The sequence below is a fragment of the Achroia grisella genome, unplaced genomic scaffold, assembly GCF_030625045.1.
Source record: "Achroia grisella isolate CSIRO2021 unplaced genomic scaffold, CSIRO_AGI_Agris_v1 utg2471, whole genome shotgun sequence".
In the NCBI taxonomy this organism is placed as follows: Eukaryota; Metazoa; Arthropoda; class Insecta; order Lepidoptera; family Pyralidae; genus Achroia; species Achroia grisella.
In genome coordinates, this window is record NW_026712739.1 from 1063961 (window position 1) to 1088180 (window position 24220).

Genomic DNA, 24220 nt, shown 5'->3' on the forward strand with positions numbered 1-24220 from the left:
AAGATATGATAGAGTATGCAATATTGTTCTTAGTACTATCAAGTGCCATAACCTAATTAAGTATTGACTGCCAATGATCCAAACAAAGTATATCAGTTGGATTAAATAAATTACTAGCAACCGCTCCGGTTCAAATGAAAAAGTCATTCATGTAGGACATTTTAGCCGCTTATGAATGTCATATTTTTTTATATTACAATTATAGATTCTTCCCTACCGTCCAGTTCAGTATGTAGACCCAATTGAGAAGAACTGGCAAGAAACTCAATTGAATTACTTTTTATTTTAAAAGGTAGTTTATTTACAATGTATATTTACATAGGTGTCTATATCTAACATTAAAAAAAATCCAGTGTATGAACAACTATTGCCATGCTATTTTCGCATGGGTATACATGTATTATCCATATAAACCTTCTTGAATCAGTTTATCTATTACTAAAATTGCAATAAGCAAAAAGACAGCGAAAACGACTTCATTATAAAAAATGTAAAGATAGGTTATAATTACACAATGTAATGATGAAAACTGTTATAGTAAAGTGTAAATGTATCGTAAAATAAAAATCATACTATATGTTAATATAAATTAAGAATAAAGATGCTACCGATTGGAGCAAATATCACATCAAAGGTCATTTTGTATATATTTACGCAATTATCTTTGTATTTCGTATCTACACAAACAACTGGTTAATAATTAAATAATGAAAAAATGCAGTATAAAGATTAAATTCAAACAAAAACTTAAAAAGCGGGAATGTTAATTGTCAAAAATAACTTTTTATAATAACTTTTTAAGATTTGGGATCCAATAAACGTACCATGAAAAAAATATACGGAGCCTATTCAAGTATTGATTTTCACTTTTCAGGGTCCTTGGAACATACTTGGATAATACTGTGTAAATACATCAATTGAACACTTTTAATAAACTAAAGCAAATGAAACAAACAAGAAATGTGTAAAAATATTTACATTCAAAAATATAGATAGACAGGCAATTGTTTTTTTTTATTAAAAAAAAGAAATCGAAAAGAAAAAATTAAAAAAAAACGTGAGAATTCAAAAATATGTCAAAATGGCGTGACCCTTGTACTTACCGGTATTATTACGATTAAGATTTACTAAAATAGCAAAAAAATTTGTGCAATCTTCCGACAAATATTCCAGAATAAGATAAATACAAAGAGAGTGTCTTGTTTAAAGATAAATGGACGCCATTTAGTGAATATGCGATTCGTGAAGCGTCTATTAGACGGGTATTACACGATAGGTTTTACTGTTTGTCAGTTTAGTCAGTCAATCAGTATTGCTACATTCCAGCCAATTATCACTATAATGTATCAATTTGTGTTTTTATGTAGTTAGTAAGTACTTATAAATGAATAAAAATACAATTAGCCGAAGGGTCTTCCTTCGACGTCTTATACTTTTTAAAATACTATTGTTAAAGCGACTTATTGGTTTGTGAAAAGTATTAAGTATTGTCTATGGTTAAGAGAAAATGAGATAAAAGACTTCTTACATTATCTAAAAACTATCAAATTAGTGATGATGAAACTCTTGAAAATTGCAGATGCTCCGATTTTATTTTATTTTATAGTTTCTTCATTACATTTATGTTTATTTTTTACAGTTCGTCAATTTAGTTTATGATAACTTATTTTCTACCGCTTCTATACAACACAGAATTCAATTGTTTTATCAATAAATTTCGTAACCATAATAGCACGAGTTTTTCTTTCAATACCCTTATTTTGCAATAATGGCCAAGGCCACAACAATCAAAGAGGCAATAAAAAAATGGGAAGATAAGACAGGTCTCCAAGCAGCAACGGCTACTGAAGTCAGTTTAATATTCCAGTGGCCTCCAATTGAGAAAATGGACAATACGTTATCCAGTCTTCTGAATTGCGAGTGAGTCATTTTCTCTCATTTTGTATAAAGTGCGTATATTTTCTTATTTGATAAATGAATATGGAATAATGCACCAGTGGAAAATAATAGGATGAGTAAGTATAGTTAGCACATCGTGGTAAAGTCACCATGAACTTGTCACGTTGGTGTCCTTGTGTTTACATCTTTTAGTATATACTTTTTATGATATATTGATTTTCTTATTGATTAGGTATACATATTTGCACCGCATACAATTTTTCTCTCTACTATCTATGGTTGATTGGTAGAAAATGGCGGGCTTTAACTCCGCTGTATGTACTTTGACCTTTGTATTTTGTACATTGAAGTTATATAAATAAATAATGAAGGAGTTTACGTATGAAATAAACATAATCAAAGAAATATTTCAGAAAGTTAAGTCTCTCTACAAATACGATTGAGAAAGTATCGGGACTCAATACATTAAAAAAGTTAAGAATATTGTCTCTGGGCAGAAATTACATTAAGTCGTTTGCTGGCATGGTAAGTTTATAATATATACTAGCGATGTTTTGCCATGTAAATTAATATAGTTATTAAAAAATAAGGGTTGATGATAGAAGGGTGAAATTGAACTATACATTTTCACCTTCACCTTTTGTACTAATGTATTTATTAGTAACAAATAATAAAAAAAAAAAATTAAAGGTTTTTTTATAGTAAGCCACACTTATCACTTAGGGGTATAACAAAATTGATCACAACCTATTCTTAGACCTACCGAGTGTACAATACACATATATTTTTATCAAAATCGGTTCAGTAGTTTATTCCATCGCTGACTAACAATGTGACAATTTTTATATACATATTACTAGTGACCTGTTCAGGCTTCGCTCGGTTTATATCTATTAATTTCTCGGTTTATTCCTTACTTGAACAGGCATATTACACATATAATAACCTTCCTCTTGAATCACTCTATTAAAGCTTTAAATTAAATAGTACTTTTAGTATACTGTAGCAGCTAAGTTGTATAAGTAGGTATTTCATAATGATTGTCTGTAGAATGCAAATGTTGTTTCCGAAATTTAGTCCCGATCAATAGATACTAGATGGCGCTGTTAGATTTCTAAAACTACACACATTAAAATCCGTTGTAATTTAAAAGATATATTCCCACGGGGAGCAGAACTTGTGTTATGGGTACTAGACAACTGATATATTTTTTTTTTTTAAATAAATGCGTAATATTGTAATCTTATGTTATCTGTGGTAATATACATAGTAAACACACAGACCAATACAAACAATCATACTGAATACAAAAATTGGAAACATGCAAGAAATCGAACCCGCGGCCATCGAAAGTAAAGCGGTATACTAAATCGCTAAACCACCGAGGCCGTCAATATATAATACACTAGTTGTGCGCACGGTTTCACCCTCGTCAAATTTATAGCCTATATATTATTCTGATGTATAAGCTATATCACTGTAAAGTTTCAACAAAATCCGTTCAGTAGTTTCTGCGTGAAAGAGTAACAAACATCCATCCATCCATCCATCCAGTGAATAATTTATTTATTTATTTATTTACGTCACACTAAGTGAACTTTACAGTAATTACGTAAGTAGCAGCCTTAGGACTTAAAAGCAGGTAGTATTAATTATTAGTAATTAATTGAATTGGACGGGGGATCGATCGGAGGGGAGCCGAAGTTGAGCGAGACAGCTAGTATATAATACTAGTCTAATTCAAACGGGGATCGAAATTACGACGGCCTGAGTCGAGGTTCGAACCCCTAGTAGTGCCCTCAGACTAAAGTCGTACCCGTCAGGCGGGAGTTGGCCTTCAGCCGCTCCATAAGTCTTTCCGCGGGTTTGAAGTGCCATCTGCACTCGCCCCCTAACGTCCGGTGAAACTGTAAAGGCCAGCTGCGGCCATCAGCATTAGAGTAGTCTGAAAAAAAAATCAGCTTCGTCTACATAACACTTACGTGACATTTGTTATTATATTACGTCATTTATAATAATAAAATAAGATTTATTTTTATCCCAGGAATGTTTAGGGGACACTCTTGAAGAGTTATGGATTTCGTACAATCTAATTGAAAAGTTAAAAGGTATCAACGTACTAAGAAACCTAAAGGTGTTATACATGAGCAACAATTTAGTGAAGGAGTGGAGTGAATTTAACAAGTTGCAGGTAGGTTTTGTCATTAGTGTATTTTTTATTTTTTTTATATTTATTTTTGTGTAATGTAATGTATTAGTGATAAACGACTTAAAAGAATATATGGATATAGTCTATGGCGACTCTGGACCCATAGAGCATTGAGTGTGTACTAAAGATAGATTTAAGAGAAGTTACGAAATAAACGGTTTTTCTAGAGATAACTGAGGAGTATTAATTAAATTAATTAATACAAAACTACACAATTTATTTGCAGAATACAATGTTACAAGTACATAGGTCTTACAATATGTATATTCGTTCAATGTATTCAGCCTGCTAACAGGCGTGCAAAATTTATATACATTATTACTTTTATAAATTAAATTAATTTTAAAAATATTTCTAATAATTCAATGAAATTGTTTTTATATTAAAATATGTCAAAACTAACAATATTTTACATGTCAAAAAAATCCTTAATACTATAAAAACAATTTTCTAATAACCAATTATAAAGTCTAAATTTAAAAAGTCTAAAATTTTGCATTTTTATGTCAGTCGGTTTATTTATATAACTTTAATGCACACAGTACAAAAGTAACAGTACATTTGGCGGACTTAACACCGTGCGGTATTTTCTACCATTCAACCATAGATAGTACAATATTATGTTATCTGTGGTCGTACAGAGAAAAATTGTTGGCGGTGCAAAAATAATCATAACAAAAAAAACAAATCTAGCCATAAACAAAAAAGTGCTATTATAATATTTATACTATTACATTTATAATAATATATATATATATATATATATAAATATATATATACATATATTGTATTGTAAATTTACTAGCTACCCACTCCGGTTTTACATGTATAATACAGGTACATATAAAACTTCCTCTTGAATCTCTATCTATATACACAATAATTAATAATAACATATCGTATATATAATAATAATGTCCTTGGACTCTTCACACAGCGCCATCTATCCCCAAGTTAAGCTGAGCTTGTGTTATGGGTACTAGATTACTCATATAAATACATATATTACGGCTGGCAACGGCAGTGAAATAGGGTAATATAAATAAAATTACTTACCAAAATTATAGATGTATTTAGTGGTAGCGTATATGACACAATGTAGAAAAACAATATAATAAAAAATATATGTCAAAAATTGTATATAAAAAATATATGGTTTAAAAATAGAAATATCTATAAAAGAGGTCTGTCGCCAACATGGCACTAATAACCCATTGGTGCAGAGCACCAATCTATAGTGGCGACTGTGCGCAGTTTTCTTGGGTGCCCTGCTCTAGGAGTAAGGGCAACACTTTGCGCACTGGTCTTTTCAAGATCCCCATAACTTCCCCGGATCTCCATCACCATGACCACTCCGTCAGAATAACCAGTGAATATCTTAGAAATACGGCCTTTGGGCCAGGTTCCTCGCGGAAGATTTGGATCCGCCATCAGAACTGGATCTCCACTTTATTTTGGCTTGCGTCGATCCGGCCTTTCGTGGAATCATCTGGGTAGGTATTCGTGAAGCCATCTTTCTCACTAAAACATCTTTCGCTAACCGCAGTACCTTTGTCGGTCTAAGCGACGGCAAAGATCTATCGGTGCGGGGACGGACCAATCGGTTGATGGTGTGCCCAATAAATATGGAAGGGTGTGAGGGCATTTCTTGACATCATCTCCGGCCCTTACTGGTACGTGTGTCAGCGGGCGAGAATTGACTACTGCTTCCGCTTCCAGAAGTAGGGTACTCAATACTTCCTCTCTTGGAGCTTGTTCTTTCAGGGTTACGGAAAGCGCAGACTTTATTGATCGCATCTAAGTTTTTCCCACGCACCTCCCATTGATGGTTCCGCTGGACAAATGAAGACCCACTCTATTTTATGGTTGGCCGCGAAGTCGAAAACGTCTGTGAGTTGGTTGGCTGCGCCGACAAAAGCCGTGCCGTTATCTGAGATGATTCTCGCGGAGGACTCCTCTACGAGAATAAATCTTCTTAGGGCCATGATAGCAGCATCTGCGGAAAGGCTTCCTACGATCTCCAAATGAACGGCTCTGATGGTAAGGCATGTGAATAGGGCTACCCAGCGTTTTTCTCGTCTGCGCCCAACGGCAACTTCAACTGGACCGAAGTAATCAAGACCGCAGAAGGAAAACGCGCGCTGATGATGGGATAATCTATCTTCAGGAAGATCACCAAATTGAGGCGTAGATGGGAGAAGCTTCCTAATCCTACAGAAACTGCATTGTTTGGCAACAGACCTGACACTTGGGCGTAAAGCTATTATATAAAATTTGCCGCGCAGGAAGTTAACGACGGTCTCGATATTACCATGACCAAATTTCCGATGATAGTGATCGAGAAGGAGTTTTATAATTGGATGTCGACCGTCTAAAACAATAGGGTTAATGTCCTGCGCGGGAGCATCTAATACAGCACGAATTCTTCCATTTAAACGGATTAAACCGTCTTCTCCCAACATCAACACAAGACCTCTAAGCCTCCCTTGATTAGTTGGGGGAAGACCCGCGGTAAGACTCAAGAATTCGTGTTTAAATGATTCCAATTGAGTATATAAAAATAGGTGCCTCTCGGCCTCCCAAGATTTCTGCGGCCGAAAGAGGTTTCAAAACTTTGAAGGAGACCTTGGAGGCAGCACTCTTTAATTTTGAATTTGGAGGTTTTTTCAAAAGCGACCGAAATATTTTAGCACAATGATGTGCACGAGCGGTTGCTCTAACCAACCGAACCCAACGACCGAAATGATCGTGATTCGCTACGATCGGAGATGGCATTTCCGGATGTTCGGTTAGCAAAAATGTTAACGCGTGTTCGGGTTTTAGTTCCTCAATTACTAGTGGAGCAATGACCGCAGGCTCGCGAGGCCATTCGTCTGGTGGAGACAAAAGAAAATCTGGGCCAGTATACCATCGAGAGGAAGAGGAAAGAGAGTATAGACCGCGTGTAGCATCATCTGCTACATTCAAGGCCTATGGAACATAACGCTAATTGGCAACGTTTGTAGTCTCTAATATTTCTCCTACACGGTGAGCAACAAACGGCTTAAACGTGCGGGCATCGCTACGCAACCACTTTAAAACCGTTAGGGAATCCGTCCAGAAGAAACTTTTTCTTTCGGGGGTGGTATACTCTGAAGTGAACTCTGGCTAATGCTAATTTATAACTTTTTGGAATTGAGATGATATCAGGTGGCCAGAGCAAATCAGTCTCAAACTTACTTGAAGGAAGACGTTGGGTGGTTTCATTTAAAATAGCCGAAGTCCGCTCATCGTTTATGCTGTGGAAGTCCTTTTTTGTAATGCCAATCGAATCGAGATGATAATGTTCTTTTATTAAAGATTCTAAATCGGAAACCGAGCTATGATGGATAAACTCCGCGGATTTACCCGGAAGCCTACCGAACATTGTCCATCCTAGAACGGTTTGGACAGCCACAGGTTGGTTACGAGAACCGCGTCGGATGCCATGCGGTAATGACAAATGCCAATTGTCAATACCAATTATTAAGAGAGGCTTGGCTTTCTCGTAAGACAGTTCTTTTACCAAATCCTGAAGATGAGAGAACTTTGCAACATCTACAGTACGAATTGTTTGGCATGCTACATCCAAATTAGGTATTGAGCGAACTCGTTTTAAATTAAAGGTTTCGACAGAGTGCTTGCCTTTGATGTTAATATCAATGTAGGTTACTACAGAATCTTTCGCCAAGCCGCCCACACAATTAACTTGAATAGTGCCTTTCGGCCCTTGTGCACCAATTGTGTCGGCTACTATTTGGTCAATCAGAGTAACTGTAGACCCGTCATCCAATAAAGCATAAATATCCATCTCACCCTTTGGTCCAGTTACAGTTACCGGCAGCACTTTAAGAAGTGAGCGCGAAGGAGAGGGCGTCTCGCACGGCACCACACTGCTGCCGTGAGCATGCGCCACAATTACTGGTGCGACTTCACTCTCCGAACTTACGTCACGTTCGCCAGTTGTTGTCGAACTGTAATGAACAGAATTTGTTAACTGTTTGTGAAGTAACTCATGATGGTAATATCCACCTTTGCAATTTATTACCCTACAGTTACCTTTGCAAGTCCTATAATAATGTTTGCCCCGCTTGAGACATCTTTGACAAACTTTATTATTTTTAACCCAATCCCATCTTTCATTAACAGAAATATTTTTAAATAAATCACAATTTGAGACCTCATGACCATTCTTTTTACAGTATAAACAATAAGCAATAGAGGGAGAATTTGAGGGCCTATTGTTATTAACTGCGGCCGTAGATGGAGTAACTTTGCCTTTTGACAACTTACGAGCTATGGAGTTTGAGGCGGTGGCATAACATATGTCACTCAGACTTTCGTCTGAGCTGACATTAGTCGTGACATGCGTGCGAGCCTTTTCTATGGGCTTAGGGCGCGAAATGTCATCGACAATGCCAAACCTCAAATGAACTCGAGACTGATGTGTGAGAAAGGCGGAAATAAAATTACTTCAAATAAAATTACTTACCAAAATTATAGATGTATTTAGTGGTAGCGTATATGACACAATGTAGAAAAACAATATAATAAAAAATATATGTCAAAAATTGTATATAAAAAATATATGGTTTAAAAATAGAAATATCTATAAAAAGAGGTCTGTCGCCAACAACATAGATACTTAAATACATACATAATATACATAGAAAACACCCAGACCCATACAAACAATCATGCTCATGAATACAAATGTTTATATCGAGCGAGGAATCGAACCCACGACCATCGGATAGTAAAACGGTGTGCTAAACCACTAGACCACCAAGTCTATAATATAGGGGGGAAGGGAATTGTTAGTAATGGGCACTAGTAACTTCCATTGCTAGAAATGTACCATGTTAGGTCGACCTCCACGCGGTTCCTCCTGGAAACCATCGACATAAAGTCCCAGTGAATTTGTCACGTTGAGCTAACTGATCTGACCTCATGCTCATCTTATCATCCACTGGTACCCTGCCAGCATAAACAGTTACCGCAGGCGGGTGGATCATTCCATTATCGCCATCACCATCATCATCTGCTTCTTCCTTATCCCATTTATTTGTGGTCGTCGTAATATTTTTCTCTTCCATTCATCTCTGTTCGCAGTCATCTCGTTATTTACTCCCTTTCTCACCATATCATCTTTCACACGGTCCATGCATCTCTTTTTCGGTCTCCCTCTGCACTTATAATTTATGGAGTAGTGGGAACTCTCGATGGGAAATATTTTAGGGACTTTATATATATTCAATCACAGTCATTTCTTGACATCATCATCTGCTTCTTCCTTATCCCATTTATTTGTGATCGTCGTAATATTTTTCTCTTCCATTCATCCCTGTTCGCAGTCATCTCGTTACTTACTCCCTTTCTCACCATATCATCATTCACAATCACTTCCACATTAAAAAAATACTATTATTAATAAAATCGAATGGTTTTTTGAAAGAAATAAACATGATTTCTTTTTAATTCATGTACTGATGAATAATAGGAATTACCACACCTAGAGGATTTGCTATTCGTCGGGAACCCGCTATACGATGGCTGCGAGTTGGAAGCGTGGCGCTCGGAAGCTGCCAGGCGACTGCCTGGACTGAAGAAACTTGACGGAGAAACTGTCATAAGAGAGGATGACCCGCCTTTGACTGTGGCTGATATGCAGGTTAGAATCGATTACCTAATTAGTCCAGAAAATTTTAAATTAAACATGATGTTCGCGCAATTTATAAACATACTGTCGCGTACCAAGCAGTAACAAAACGCAATACAAAGGGAGCATTCTGATTGGACCGCACACCCTTCCAATTTTAAATACGCAAAGTAACGTACTGACTTAAAATATCAACCGATCGATCTAACGTACATTTTGTTCACTCCACCAAATTTGTAATAAATCGTATATTTGCCATTAAATTCGAGACTATCAAGCGAAATCTATCATTTATTCACCCCGTAATCTGCTGAAACCATCATAAAGTAAGATTATTAATTCCAGCCAGTAAAATGACATTTCCAGTGTTGCAGGTCTTTAGTCCCAAATAAATAGTGATGTGGTAGAATCGAGATTTTACAATTAAAAGTTAGTCGAGATTACACTTTTTTTTATTCAATATCAATTTGCCTTTATATAAATAAAAATTCTAGTATTAATTTCTCTGAATCTCTTTTTACATTTTTTCCCAGCTTTTGTAATAATGTTATAGTGAGAAATTTTAATATGCTGGTAAGGTCCATATTTCTAAAATCGTATTGTTTAATACGATATGTATTAAATATTAAAAATAAAAAAATAAAGTTTAGATACCTAATAAAATAAAGCGTGACTAAATGTCTAAGTCTATTGATTGCCGAACATCACTATTGTAGCGGGTCATCCTTTTTTGTATCAGTGACAGTTGCCCTTGTCATTTTACTGACTGGAATTAATAATCGCACTTTAGCTGCCCGGCAAACGTTGTTTTGCTTTAAAATAAAAAAAAAATTAGGGGATGAAAAATAGATGTTGGCCGATTCTCAGATCTACTCAATACGCTCACAAAATTTGATGAGAATCGATCAAGCCGTTTCGGAGGAGTATGGGAACGAAAACTGTGACACGAGAATTTTATATAAACATATAAGTGGTATGATATTATTCCCCATATCCTCATCCCCTCGTCTAACGGTTAAAACCGAATGGTGACATCTCGCCCCGACCGCTCCGCTTTAAATTAATTACTATAATTCATTCATAATTTGAGCTCTTGTCGCCTTGACCACTTTCCGCGATCTTCCATCATGCTCTTTAACTTGATAAAACATTTTGAATGATGTAGCTATTCCTCGCCTTCTATTTTCCCCTCAATAATAATTTTCATGAAATCATCGTGCCGTATCAAGTGCCCTAACGCTCTCGTCTATTTTCTTTAAATTCATTACCATAATAATTGACATTAAAAATGTGTGCGTGCCTGTTTTAAACTTAGTATTCATCGAGTGCAGCAGTCTATAGTCGCAGGTACATACTGTGCATCCCCCCCCCCCCTCTTATTTTCAATCCATACAGTCCACTTACCTTATCCGCTATCCCCGATTTCTCCACGTGATGTGACAGTTTAGGCGCAATATATAGAATTAAGTCCGAAAATACGTGAATAATAACATTCAGAAAGAAATTTGATTCAAGTTAATGGGAAAGGGATGAAAATATTGATAAAATGGTTGAAAAACGTTTTTTAAATAATTCGTAAAGGTAAGAAAAGTGGAAAAAATGGTTTCAATAAAAGTTGTAGTGAAAAAATATCTGCACAAAACAGGTCCTCTTTATTTTTTCATTATCTGCTGTTTAGCCACAAAAATTACTACTAAACTGTCATGCATACTTACCTCATACCCTCCGATCGATCCCCCGTCCAATTCAAACGGGGATCGAAATTACGACGGCCTGAACCGAGGTTTGAACCCCTAGTGGTGCCCTCAGACTAAAGTCGTATCCGTCAGGCGGGAGTTGGCCTTCAGCCGCTCCTAAAGTCCTTCCGCGGGTTTGGAGTGCCATCTGCACTCGCCCCCTAACGTCCGGTGAAGCTGTAAAGGCCAGATTACAAAGCAAGCTGCTTGACGGCAGAAATAAAGTGATTTTGTACTCTTCTGCTGTAATCCCTATATTGAAATATACCTAATGCTTTTTAATTTACGAATTTAAGTACATTTTCTAATACTTAAATTACTAAAGATACTGTAATTTCACTGTACTCGAATGAATACCATAGACTGAAGTTTGTGCCTAAGAACGAACTTAAGCGAAATGTTATGCTTAGAGTTGCGCATTATATTGTGTATATATAGTTCCTGCGCCTGTCATGTCATTTAAAAAATTTTTGTCAAATTCTCGCGGTATATTTGAAATGTTATTTTTTATTTCAGCCTGACGGTGGGGACGCAGTCGAAACTCTCGTTAGTGCCGAAGCCAATGATTGAACCAATCAAATATTATGACATTAAAATTAAATTTTTAAAAATAAATCATTTCTATGGCTAAATTAATACATATTACTTTAGAAATAAGAATAATTTGATTTTCTGAATGCACAATTCAATATAGAAAGCTGTTTATTTTTAATTAATGATAATAGTATCAACATTTATACTAGATTATGTTTAGGTAAAAAAAAAACATTAAAATTCATAGAAAAAAAAATATCGTTTATTTACAATCTCTTATATTTATTTGTTTATTGTACAACTTCACAGAAGGCATCAATCTTTTATACAAAACTAAGTAATTTCTGAACTGTGGAATTGCTGAGCAAATCAACTATTATATACACAAAACGTTTTAAAACTTATCAGTCGGTACTTGATTCTAAATGGAATCGAAATTACGACGGTACGAGCCGAGGTTCGAACCCCTAGCGGTGTCTTCAGACTGGCGTCATATCCGTCAGGCGGGGGTTGTCCTCCAGCCGCTCCATAAGTCCTTCCTTTCGTTTGAAGTGCCACCTGCACTCGCCCCTTATTGTCTTGTGAAGCTGTAAAGGCCAGCTGCGGCCAACATTATTAAAGTAATCAGGAAAAAACAAAAATCTAGGTAACTATGTCCCATACATATATGATGCATGGGGTACCCTAAACAAATGTTTATATCCTTCGAGGCTTTGTCCTTCAGCCGCTCCAGAAGTCCTTCCTTTGGTTTGGAGTGCCATCGGCACTCGTCGTCTCTTTTTTGTAATTATATTATTTATTTATTTGTACAATATCTGTAAGGTTGGCACATCACTAATGTCAGTAACGTCAATTGACGTGAATCTGTCTTGACACACTAATGTCAGTGTTTGACGTGCATCTGTTAGGTCGATGTCATGTTAGGCATTATTGGCTCACGCCGCTTATGGGAGAATCACTAGAATTATGTACAATACAATTTGAATTAATAATTATAAATAAAGTGATTAAACAAATTAAATTGAGTCTTAATGGTACAATATCTTTATTAAATGTTTCTTTATGTTGGCTTGTATTTGCTTGCTACCGGGCATCTGGCACTTTTAGATAAAACAGGCAGGTGCGCGATCGCCGGCCTTCTGGGTATTTTCTATGTATATATGTATGTATTATCGTATTAAAAAAAAATTATCTAAGACGGTTAATATAGGGCCATGTCAGTCATATATGTGTCACATAAACACAAATTAGTGATATATTTCTTATTATACTGTATTTTTTTTTATTGGGTTGGAATTTTGTAGTACTGCGACCTACAAAAATATATTTTTCCTTGATACATTTTTAACATATATATATTATCAGATAAAGTAACTTTTTTCTGTGATACATAAAGTTTTCTTGATACATTTTTAACTAAATTATCAGATAAAGTTACCCATATGATTTTTTTTCTGATATCACCCTGGTGATTAATATATAATCTGTATTACTTAAACAAATACTTTCATTCTACAGTTCAGAAACTACTACAGATTCGTTCAATCTTAGTAATTACGTCATAAGTCTATATATCCTTAACTAAAGACTTCTTGTAAGGAAATTTTTAATCATATAAAATAAAATTGTCTGTCTGTAATTTCAAATTAACATTTCTCTAAATGCAAATGAAAGTACCTTCTAAAAAATAAAAATAAAAATAAACTGTCTGTTCTTGCTAAAATTTGAAAAGGTTGGACTGATTTCGATGGGACTTCCATTTGCAGATAGGTAATGCGAGTTGTTTGAGTGTAGGTAAAGTAATATATATATTCTTTAAGATAAATTTAGACTAACATTAGGAGAGCTGTGAAAGTAAAAAGATCCTATATAGAAAAAATAGCAGAAAAAAGAAAATAATCACTTTTCGAGGTGAGGTTAGGTTAAATGAAAGATTCCTTCTTTTTAGGAATCTTTTTTAGAGTTGTAGAAATTATAATAGCCCAATTTATATATATACTAGCTACCGCCCCGGTTTCGCACGGGTGTACATGTATTATATGTATAACACTTCCTCTTCAATCTATCTATTGCTGACAACTGCATTGAAATCTGTTGCGTAGTTTAAGAGGTCTAAGCGAACAGACAGTGGGAGCGACTGTATTTTATACTATGTAATCAATATATATATATAAGGGATGTTATGGATATGTAATTTCGGATACGGATAGGTTTCGGATATAGAAATGATTATTGTACCGGATACGGATACAGATGCGGATATGAAATAATTTCGGATTATCCGTTAGTATCGGATAATTTCGGTTACGGATATTAATTTTTTAAGGAGTTTCAAAAGTAAAATGCAAATAGCTAAAAAAATTACGACATAACGTGTCTCTATTAGGCTCCGCCTCTATCCGATATTATCCGGAACTTTTATTTCGGATTCCGTTACGGTTACGAAGTTCCCTAACATCCCCAATATATATATATATATATATGTATATATAAAAAAATTACATATATATTCGTCGTAGATGATCTGTTGTAGTTATAGCGTTGCATTGTGGGCAGATTTTCTTCGCTCGCAGCGACTGTAGCCAGCAAACCTGTAAAATTAATAATAAAATAATCATCATCATTGCCTTCCCTTTATCCCATTATTTGTGGTCGTCGCAGTATGTCATTCTTCCACTGCTCTCTATCGGCCGTCACATCTGAACATACTCTTCTTTTATTCATATCATCTTTCACACAATCCATTCATCTTCTCTTAGGGCGTCCCCTCCCTTTACATCCATCCACATTCATATTATACGCTTTCTATAAGACATGGTCCTCGTTCCTCCGCATAATTAATAAAATAACCGTCACTCAATCAAAAACGTTAAAACACGTCAATGAAATAATCACACTGATGAATACAAATGTTTCCATAGCGAGGAGAGGGAATTGTTAGTAATATGGACTAATAACCCCATTAGGTATTTATAATATGAGCCATGTAGCCTGAATTAAATAAATAAAAAAGAAAAAAAAATTACTAGCAATGTACCATGTCATGTAAAAAAATAATGTAATGTAAAAAAATAATGTATGTTATGTAAAAAAGCCTATAATAGGATAGATGAATTTATAGATGATAGCAATATATAGCAAGTATAAGTTTATTTGCGGACAACGTTATAATTTATTTTTCATACTGCTTTCTTGATATATGATAGCGTAGCGGCTTTTGTATTGATTGCCGCATGCATCCTCATGTAAAGTGCGAATACTGTAACTACCATATAGTAATTTTTGTAGCTGTGACGTGGTCGAGTGGAATGAGTAGTCATGCTCGCTAAAATGTCCAGACATGTGGCGGCGTGGTGAGCAACCCGCAAGTGTCTTGCTCGTTCTTCTTGTGATAAGTCTGCGTTCCGAATGAGTGGTAGAATAAAAAAATATGACTATTCAAAAGCGCTTGTTTATTTATTTATTCTTTTGTGCACAATATTGTATACTCGGCGGACTTAATGACGCCAGGCTTGACGACCTCGGTGGTCTAGCGGTCTAGCACACCGCTTTACGACCAATGGTCGTAGGTTCGATTCCTCGCACGGAACTAACATTTGTATTCATGAGTATGATTGTTTGTATCGGTCTGGGTGTTTTCTATGTATATGTATGTATTTACAAAAAAAATATATCTATGTATATGTATCAGTTATCTAGTACCCATAACACAAGCTTTAGCTAGCTTAACTTGTGTCTAGATGGTCGAGCGCAGTGATGGCTGGCTCGTCCGTCATACTCGTGAACGAGTGCTGCTTGTAGGGGCTGGTCTGCTCTTATCACTACGACTGATTTAATCTTATTGTGTATTTATATTTGACCTTAATAAATTAGTGCTGGTTGGTAGTTTTTGTACTCACAAGTTCCGAATTGTAAAATTGCACCTAAATAACCTAATATTGTTAATGTATATAGGCACCAGTTACCACGTACCATCAAGTGATTGATCCCTAAGTTTTCCATTTAAATAAAAAGAAAAAGGACAAAATATAACTTACGTACCTCGCAGTAAACATGCCAGCACTGTATCGACACCGCCGGCGAGGTATAACCTCCAAGACATATTAAACATTTGGCCTGAAACAAATGAAATATCTTTATTCGTGTAGGTCCAAATAAAATGGTCTTTTACAATTAGTTATCCAAGGAAAATCCAGGGCCGCCGAAGACCAGGCAGGCGCTGCACTTCATGGGTAAAGAGATTCTTTACCCATGAAGTGCAGAGAGAGAAGCCAGTGGTTTGCAGGGCCGGCAGAAACGGGCATGCAACACATGCGGGCGCCTCGTCGAAGGGGGCGCCATCACGAGATTCGGATATATTCTATAACTAGCTTTATCCCCTTAGGGGTGAAATTTATCAAATTAAGAAAGACAAATGAATGTGGATGGTTATAAGGGCAGAGGAAGGCCAAAAAAGAGATGGATGGACTGTGTGAAAGATGATATGGTATAAAATTAATAAAGTTTCGATGACTGCAAAGGGATGAATGGATCTATTTAAAACATATTACGACGACCCCAAATAAATGGGATAAGGATGAAGCAGATGATGATGGGTGAAATTTATCAAAATTCTTTCTTAGGGGATGTCTACGTCATAGTAGATTCATGCATGCAAAGTCTCAGCCCGATCGGTTTAAAATTGACAAAGTTTCATACAAACTTTCATGCCCTATTTTATACCCTAGATAATAGATAATAGAGTGACCACCAGCATATGCTATTGCAATATTATCAAAAGGAAATAGTATAATCAGTGGCTGTAACTAAAACAAATGAAAAATATATTAATAACTACCTCATGTGAAATTTATAACCTATATGTTATTCTGATGTAAGCTATATGTACACGACGGAATCAATTAGAAAACAAGTTTTACCTGTAATTAGTATAATAAGTCATCCTTAATAAAATATATAACATAGTGTTTTTATTGCCCTAAATATAAGTAATTAGTATAAGTAGAATTTGTATATAAGTGTGAATAAGATCAATTTTGTTATGTAAAACTGATAGAAAATAGACACGAAACGTACAGTCGCAGTAGGGAGGGCCACCCGTCGGTCGTCTATACAAAGAGCGCGGACCGCATTCACTGGCGAGACAGCGACCCGATAGGTGCCTTTCTACTAAGTGCAAACAACCGAGCATTTTTACTTCGCCGTCCGACCGTACGACCAGGGATCCTATAATACTATAGGATATTGTAAAATTTCATTAAAATCCATTCGTTTTTGCGTGAAAGAGTAACAAAAATCTATCCGATCACACGTACAAACTTCAGCGTTAATAATATTACATAATGTTAGTATGGTCTTACCTCAGAGGCACCATTTTGTTTTGTCTCTAATTCTTGTATTCTAGATTTTAAAGCTTGTATTCTGGTCTGAAAAAACAAAACAAAATTTAAAGTTAAATATATTAAAATCGTATTCTTAATCTTTATCTTTGTTTAGAATTGCCTGTTGTCATATCTTTTTTTCTATTTATTGGTGTATAAATGAGTCCATGTATTAAGCTGAACATTTGATGGTAAGTGGTAACTGTCATATTTATATTAATACTTAAACACCTGAGACTGAGTAAAAGATAACTAGATGATAATCCAGTAATTTTAAAAAATAAAGAAAGCTTTTCTCCCATATTCTAAAAGATGACTAGATGATCATCCAGTAATTTCAAGAAAATAAGATATTTCTCTTTCTTTCTAAAAGATGACTAGGTCATCCAGTAATTTCAAAAAGGAAAGGTCTTTCTTTTCTTTCTAAAAGATGACTAGACGATCGTGCAGTAATTTCAAGAAAGAAAGAAGATAATTGTCTTTCTAAAAGATAACTAGATCTAGTAAATTCAAATAAAAGAGCTGTAAATAGGACCTGTAAAATATAGTCTATCAAAACTGAAGTTTCCCATAACCGAAGAAATAAGTCTTTTTTATCACATACTATTAGACTACAAAATTGTGTTACATACTTCTGCACTTGCTTCCACTAATCCGTTGGGTTTGTGGTGTACAGGTTCATTATTTTCTTGTCTTTCAGTCGCATCTGTGGAGTTTGTTGTAGGTGCATCTGTATGATTATCTTCTATAGGTTCTATTTCTACCTGAAAAAATATTTACAATTATAGTACAATAGCTGACCGGGTAGAAGTCGTTTAAATTTTAAATTAATGACATTTGCATATTCTTCTGATTAATTTTATGCATTATACACAAATAAGTATAAATACTTAATAATAATACATATATACATATAAATAATATTGGAGTGTCTGTTTGTAATATTGTAATATTGTAAATTGAAACAACCATTGCTGGTTGGTAGTTTGTATTCACATGTTTCGACTTGTAAAATGTGAACTTGCAAGGATTATTTAAAAGAGCAACACACAAGTTTCTCGCTTATTCTTCATGTTTAGACAGTTTTTCGTAATAAGCGGTAGATTTAAAAAAAAATGTTGACTATTCACAAGTGCTGATGTTAAGGTTATTTGAATGAATAAACTGTTTAAATTAAGTTTATTTTAATAAATGATTTTCTATTATATTCTATTCATTGTTTACTAAATGCATATGAATATAAATACGGTACATACACCAAAATATTTTTTTTTTTACAATTTTTGTCTGTCTGTGTTTATTTCGGCTAATCTCTGAAATGGCTGGACCGATTTTGACGGTACTTTTTTTGGCAGGTAGCTGATTTATAAGGAGTAACTTAGGCTATTTTTATTTTAGAAAATTAAAGTTAAATTCCACGCGGACGCAGACCTTAGATAATAACTTATCATAAAAAAAAGTCAACTGTGGCTTACATTAGGATCTATCCTGGACGGCGAGTACTGCGGTGGACCATACAGCTCCGTGTCCTCATCACCATCTACCACCTGGAACAATAACAATACATAATAATACTAGCTACTCGCTCCGGCTTCGCCCGGGTGTACATGTATTATACAACCTTCCTCTTGAATCACTATATCTATTAAAAAAAACCGCTTCAAAATCCGTTGCGTAGTAAAGATTTAAGGGTTCATAGAGACGGACAAACACTATATTTTATACTATGTAATGATTATGAATTGAAAGTAGGAATGTTTGTTACGCTTTCACGCAAAAACTACTGAACCGATCATCATTTAACATCTGACTTTTTCCCCATAATAATCTTCCATAAGATAATAAACTATGAAAATATCTTTTTTCTTTCTGTGCCTATCCTGCAATCAGTCGGGGACTATGAACAGATGTGGTGTAGGTGTTATGTTATGAAAATAACTAAAATAGACTCATTTAGCAGTATCAGTTTTAGTATACTGTCTAACTTTACGCACGTCATGCTGATCTTTTGCTGCAAGGGTCTGAAAGCTCCATAGGTACTCACCAGCGCCCGATCAGTGGAGCCTGCTCTTTGTTGAGATGAGGCAGCAGGCCGGGGCTGCAGCGCCGCAGCTCGTATCCTCCATTCTCCACACCATTGGTATTCCGCACCAAAACTTCCACCAGACGGCTCGTCGTTCTGCCAACATAGTTTTTTTATGGATCTGTTCCCATCCGCATAATATAGCTATTAATATAAATAAAATTCCTAATGAAAAAGTAGCGCAAGTTACCTCTTATAATAATATCTGGGGAGAAAGGGGATTGTTAGTAATGTGAGGTGATGATCATATTGCTAGCAAGTTACCATGTCAGCATGACCACCACGCGGTTCCCCCTGGAAACCATCGTTATAAATTCTTCGTGAATTTTTCACAATGGGGACCTGACCTCATGCTCATCTTATCATCCTCCACTGGTGCCATGCCAGCGTAAACCGTTAGCGCACTATTCCATTATCATCCATAAAAAAAACATTAGCTCTCTCCTAGTGAAAGTCCCGTCAAAATTGGTCCGGATATATCAGAGATTGGCAAGAACCAACAGATTGGCAAGAACTTACTAAACAGTCAATGTGCCCTCCAATCGATCCCCCGTCCAATTCAGGGATTGAAATTACGATGGCCTGAGTCGAGGTTCGAATCCCCAGCTAAGACTAAAGTCATATCCGCCAAGCAAGAGTTGGCCTTCAGCCGCTCCATAAGTCCTTCCTTTGGCTTGGAGTGTCATCTGGACTCGCCCCTTATCGTGCGGTGAAGCTGTAAAGGCCAGCTGCGGCCAACAGCGCTAAGTAGTCCGAAATAATATAGGTAACTGTATCCCATACATCATATACGTACCTCTACGTCGATGCTCTCGTCCTCGGAGCTGGTATCAGGCACATCTTCATCTACTACAGCCCCGGTGCGCTTGAGACAGCGGAGCGCGTGCCGCTGCAGCCGCGAAGTAGGTAACGTGGTGTTACAAACGGGGCACTCGCCCTGCGCCGGCGGCGGAGTCCCACGCCGTCTGGCACGCAACCTTCGGAGTCTGTTTGAGTGGACCCGCTGAAGGACATGTACATTCATCCATTAGTGAAGGGGGAAGGGATTGTTAGCTAGCATAGGGGAGATACGAGCTCGTGGTTCACATGACGGTAAGTGATTACCGTCGCCCATGAGCAGCCATAAGACTTGCAAGTGCATTGCTGGCCTTTTAAGGAGGATCAAGAGGATAGAGGATCATTAGCATAGGGGAGATACGAGCTTGTGGCTAACCTGATGGTAAGTGATTAATGTCGCCCTTGGGCATCCGTAACACCAATTATTACCAGACTTTAAGTCTTTAAAGAAGGAATAAACTCTTTTCTTGGAGGTTTCAATACTGTATCAGTTTGGAAATACCATTGCTGAAAGGTGATTCCACAATATGATTGATTATGTGTAGCAAAAAGTATCAATATTGTAATTTAGTATGATGATCCCATTTATAGCAATGCACTAAATCAGGTTGACTTCCATGCAGTCCCCGTGGAAATCATTATGATAAATTCCTATTGAATTTGTCATGATGTGCTGACTTGAGTTCATGCTCATTTCCCACTGGTGCTTACTGTACAGGTCACCATAGTTATTAAAGAGTCATAGTCAAAGTAATAATCTTGGATACCTGAGATCCAAGCGAACAAAAAAGAAAACGAGGGTGACAGAAAAAGAGGTGGGAGGATGATATATGGGCAGTGGCGGGACCAACATGGAGAAGGAAGGCATTGAACAGAGGAGCCTGGAGTCTTTTGGAGGAGGCCTATGTCTTGGGACAAGCTGATGATCATCAGTAGAAAGGCTATGAATAAAATAAAATAATAATAATCTTTCTTCCAAATGAGCAGCAGATAAAAAAATATGACTATTCACAAGTGCTGATGTTAAGGTTATTTGAATAAAGATTATTTTGATATTTGTAATGGAATCTACATGTGTGTTAATGCACATTTGTTTTATATCTTAATGGATATAAAAAAAAATCTTATCTACCCTCCAAAGCCTCGGCGCCCCAAACACCATGGGCATGTCATATGTTCTTTGCCTTAACATAAACCTCAATAAGCCAGGAAAATACTTAAGCCCTTATAATTGTATAATAAACTGCATGTTTATCACTCTTACATATTCATATTTTCGTTTATTTCTAGCATCTACAGATTGTTCTGTGATTTAGATATCTTCAAGTACATTTGTGACTATGTTGTACTTAGAGAGTACTGTTATTGTTTTAATATAAGTGGTATATAAAAATCATGGTTATCACATCACCCTTTGAAGGCATGGGAAATGCAGATGCATGGCCAATCTGGACAACCAAGATATCATGACTTTTAATGATTAATTTCATCACCTTATCACACCTACCTAACTATCACCCTAACTGAAACAGCCTTGCCAGCATGTTTTCTAGATGATTTACGACTGAAAGACTAGTTTTAAATCTTCCTTTATAATGTACCCACCTGTGCTAACAGTTTACGCCGGCAGGTCACCAGTGGAGGATGATAAGATAAACATAAGGTCAGGGCAGTTGACCAATCATGACAAATTCACCAGGAATTCATCACGATGGTGGTGTCATGGTTAATCTGACTTACATTGCTAGCAATGGAGTAATTAGTTCATTACTAGCAATCCCTTTCCCCCCAAAAGAAAGATTACACTGAGGTAAAAGTTATTTGTAAAATTTGCTTTTATATGTGAACCTTAATCAACAGATGAGGGGATGAAAAGGGGATTGTTAGTAATGTGGACTGATGATCTTATTGCTAGCAAAGTACCATGTCATATTACCATCCAGGCGGTTCCCCCTAGAAACCAATGTGATAAATTCTTGGTGAATTTGTAATGATGGGCTAACTGACCTGACCTCATCATCTTATCATCCTCCACTGATGCCCCGCCAGTGTAAACCGTTAGTGCAGGCACCATTCCATTATCATCCATAAAAAAATCAACATTATTCGTTGGAACTTATTACTTCTATTTCTGCAGTTAAAAAACTTAGTGGGAAACTAGTGGCAATAATATTACAACACAACATCACTTAGTCTTTAAGAATGGTAACACATTTGAGCTACCATAGGCGCCACATACGGTCATAATCTCCTGGTATTTTTCTTGTATGGCGACAGTCGCCACTTCCCCTCAGAAACGTCCTTATTTCCTTTGCCCTACCTATTACATAATAAAAAAAAATACCTGATAAACATCGCTTCCCGTACCGCCAGAGACATCGACTTCTTGTTCATCTAAATCAGTACTAGTGCTAGAACCGGCAACGGCGAGGCTCGTATTCGGAGAAGAAGTGCTATGTTTCCTTTTAGAACTGCCACTAGACAACTTCTGAAGCTTCTCCACTTCTAACGCTAAGTGCGAATCGAGTTCCCCATATCGAATAGTACACGAACACACGGGACAATTGGGCATTTCACTCACTTTCTTGCGATTCCGCACCGAATTTAATATTCTATCATCGTAAAAATTTGAAAAACTACCGCTAGGACTGTTATTCAACGAATTAGAACACCCCTCCATGTTATTAAACATTAAAATAGGTAACATCTCATAAATCTTGTTGTTTGTTATTCATTTATAAATCTAAAAACATCGTCACTTTGTTTAGAGCAAAAACAGTTTTAAAAGTATTAATGAAATAAAGACACTTCCATTGTGCCGTAACAACTCATTTTGCAGTCATTTTTTGGTTCAATTACAGTAATTTTTGATTCAACATAATAAGAAAACAATAACAAACAGAAGTGACGCGATTACGATTGGTTTGACAAGTTTCATGAATTATTTTTTTATTGAATTTGAAATTTACTTTAATGAAATGACATTTAGATATTAATATCCACAGATCAAAAAGTCTTATTAATGACATAACATTGAGAGCTGACATTCGAAATGACATATCTCAATGTTGACATTTGGTCTAAATCGAAAGTACTCTATGTATTAAATTGATTTTGTCTATGATATTTTCCAACAAAATCCGTTGCAGTAATTCGAATTTAAATAGAAATTGATTATCTGGATCTGACCTCATGCTTATCTTATCAATCTCCACTGGTGCCCCGCCAGCCTAAACCGTTAGCGCAGGCGGGTGAACCATTATATTATCATCCATAAAAAAATCATCCACGATTAGTCAGCAAATCTGATAGCTGTACAGACCGTTACATTTATATTATTACTTCCGATGGTTGCGGGTTAGATTCCTCGCACTGTACAAGCATTTGTATTCATGAGTATGATTGTTTGTATCGGTCTGAGTGTTATCTATGTATATTAAGTATGTAGAAATAGAAATAGAAATAATCTTTATTCAAATAAACTCATTACAAGCACTTTTGAATAGTCATATTTTGATTCTACCACTCATTCGGAATGCAGATTCATCACAAGAAGAATGAGCAAGAAACTTGTGTGTTGCTCTTTTTAATAGATGTTTTTTTTATATAATTAATTACAGTATAACATGTAAGAGGCATGCGATAATCAACAAAGAAGTCGCTACGCACTCATTATTAGTGTAATCAGATAATATTGTCAGTGCTATAGATTTAAAGTTTTTCTATAAAAACGTTATTATCGTTAACGAATTCTTCAATTTTATAGTAAGCTTTTTTGACAAGGAACTGTTTTATTTGACATTTAAATCTTTTTTCTGGCAGATTTATAACAGACTGGTATTTTATTGTAAAACCTTACGCAAT

General features: G+C 35.8%; 2 protein-coding genes across 2 annotated transcripts; one reads left to right on the forward strand and one right to left on the reverse strand.

Moving 5' to 3' along the window:
- Positions 1 to 1737: 1737 nt before the first annotated feature.
- LOC131842767 (dynein axonemal light chain 1-like) lies at positions 1738 to 13032 on the forward strand. The gene is made up of 5 exons (XM_059191335.1): positions 1738 to 1920; positions 2313 to 2424; positions 3944 to 4090; positions 9627 to 9797; positions 12038 to 13032. The coding sequence occupies exons 1-5, from the start codon at positions 1769 to 1771 to the stop codon at positions 12089 to 12091; spliced, it is 636 nt and encodes a 211-aa protein (XP_059047318.1). The 5' UTR covers positions 1738 to 1768; the 3' UTR covers positions 12092 to 13032.
- A 1383-nt stretch (positions 13033 to 14415) lies between these two features.
- On the reverse strand, positions 14416 to 23302 carry LOC131842769 (E3 ubiquitin-protein ligase RNF220). Its single transcript, XM_059191337.1, has 8 exons — positions 22701 to 23302; positions 20316 to 20522; positions 19481 to 19615; positions 18912 to 18983; positions 18069 to 18200; positions 17416 to 17481; positions 16097 to 16171; positions 14416 to 14646 (listed from the first exon to the last, which is right to left on the reverse strand). Exons 1-8 carry the CDS (start codon positions 23061 to 23063, stop codon positions 14554 to 14556), a joined length of 1143 nt encoding a protein of 380 aa, XP_059047320.1. The 5' UTR covers positions 23064 to 23302; the 3' UTR covers positions 14416 to 14553.
- Positions 23303 to 24220: the final 918 nt, after the last annotated feature.

What these genes read in the sequence shown, in the direction of transcription:
- LOC131842767 (XM_059191335.1), top strand. Translation starts at nt 1,769, where the DNA reads ATGGCCAAGGCCACAACAATCAAAGAGGCAATAAAAAAATGGGAAGAT. An exon ending in TTAAGTCGTTTGCTGGCATG is followed by an intron (nt 2,425 to 3,943) that starts GTAAGTTTATAA and finishes TTTTTATCCCAG; the next exon opens with GAATGTTTAGGGGACACTCT. An exon ending in TGACTGTGGCTGATATGCAG is followed by an intron (nt 9,798 to 12,037) that starts GTTAGAATCGAT and finishes TTTTTATTTCAG; the next exon opens with CCTGACGGTGGGGACGCAGT.
- LOC131842769 (XM_059191337.1), bottom strand. Translation starts at nt 23,063, where the DNA reads ATGTTACCTATTTTAATGTTTAATAACATGGAGGGGTGTTCTAATTCG. An exon ending in ACGAGAGCATCGACGTAGAG is followed by an intron (nt 19,616 to 20,315) that starts GTACGTATATGA and finishes CTATGTTGGCAG; the next exon opens with AACGACGAGCCGTCTGGTGG. An exon ending in CGTCCAGGATAGATCCTAAT is followed by an intron (nt 18,201 to 18,911) that starts GTAAGCCACAGT and finishes ATATTTTTTCAG; the next exon opens with GTAGAAATAGAACCTATAGA.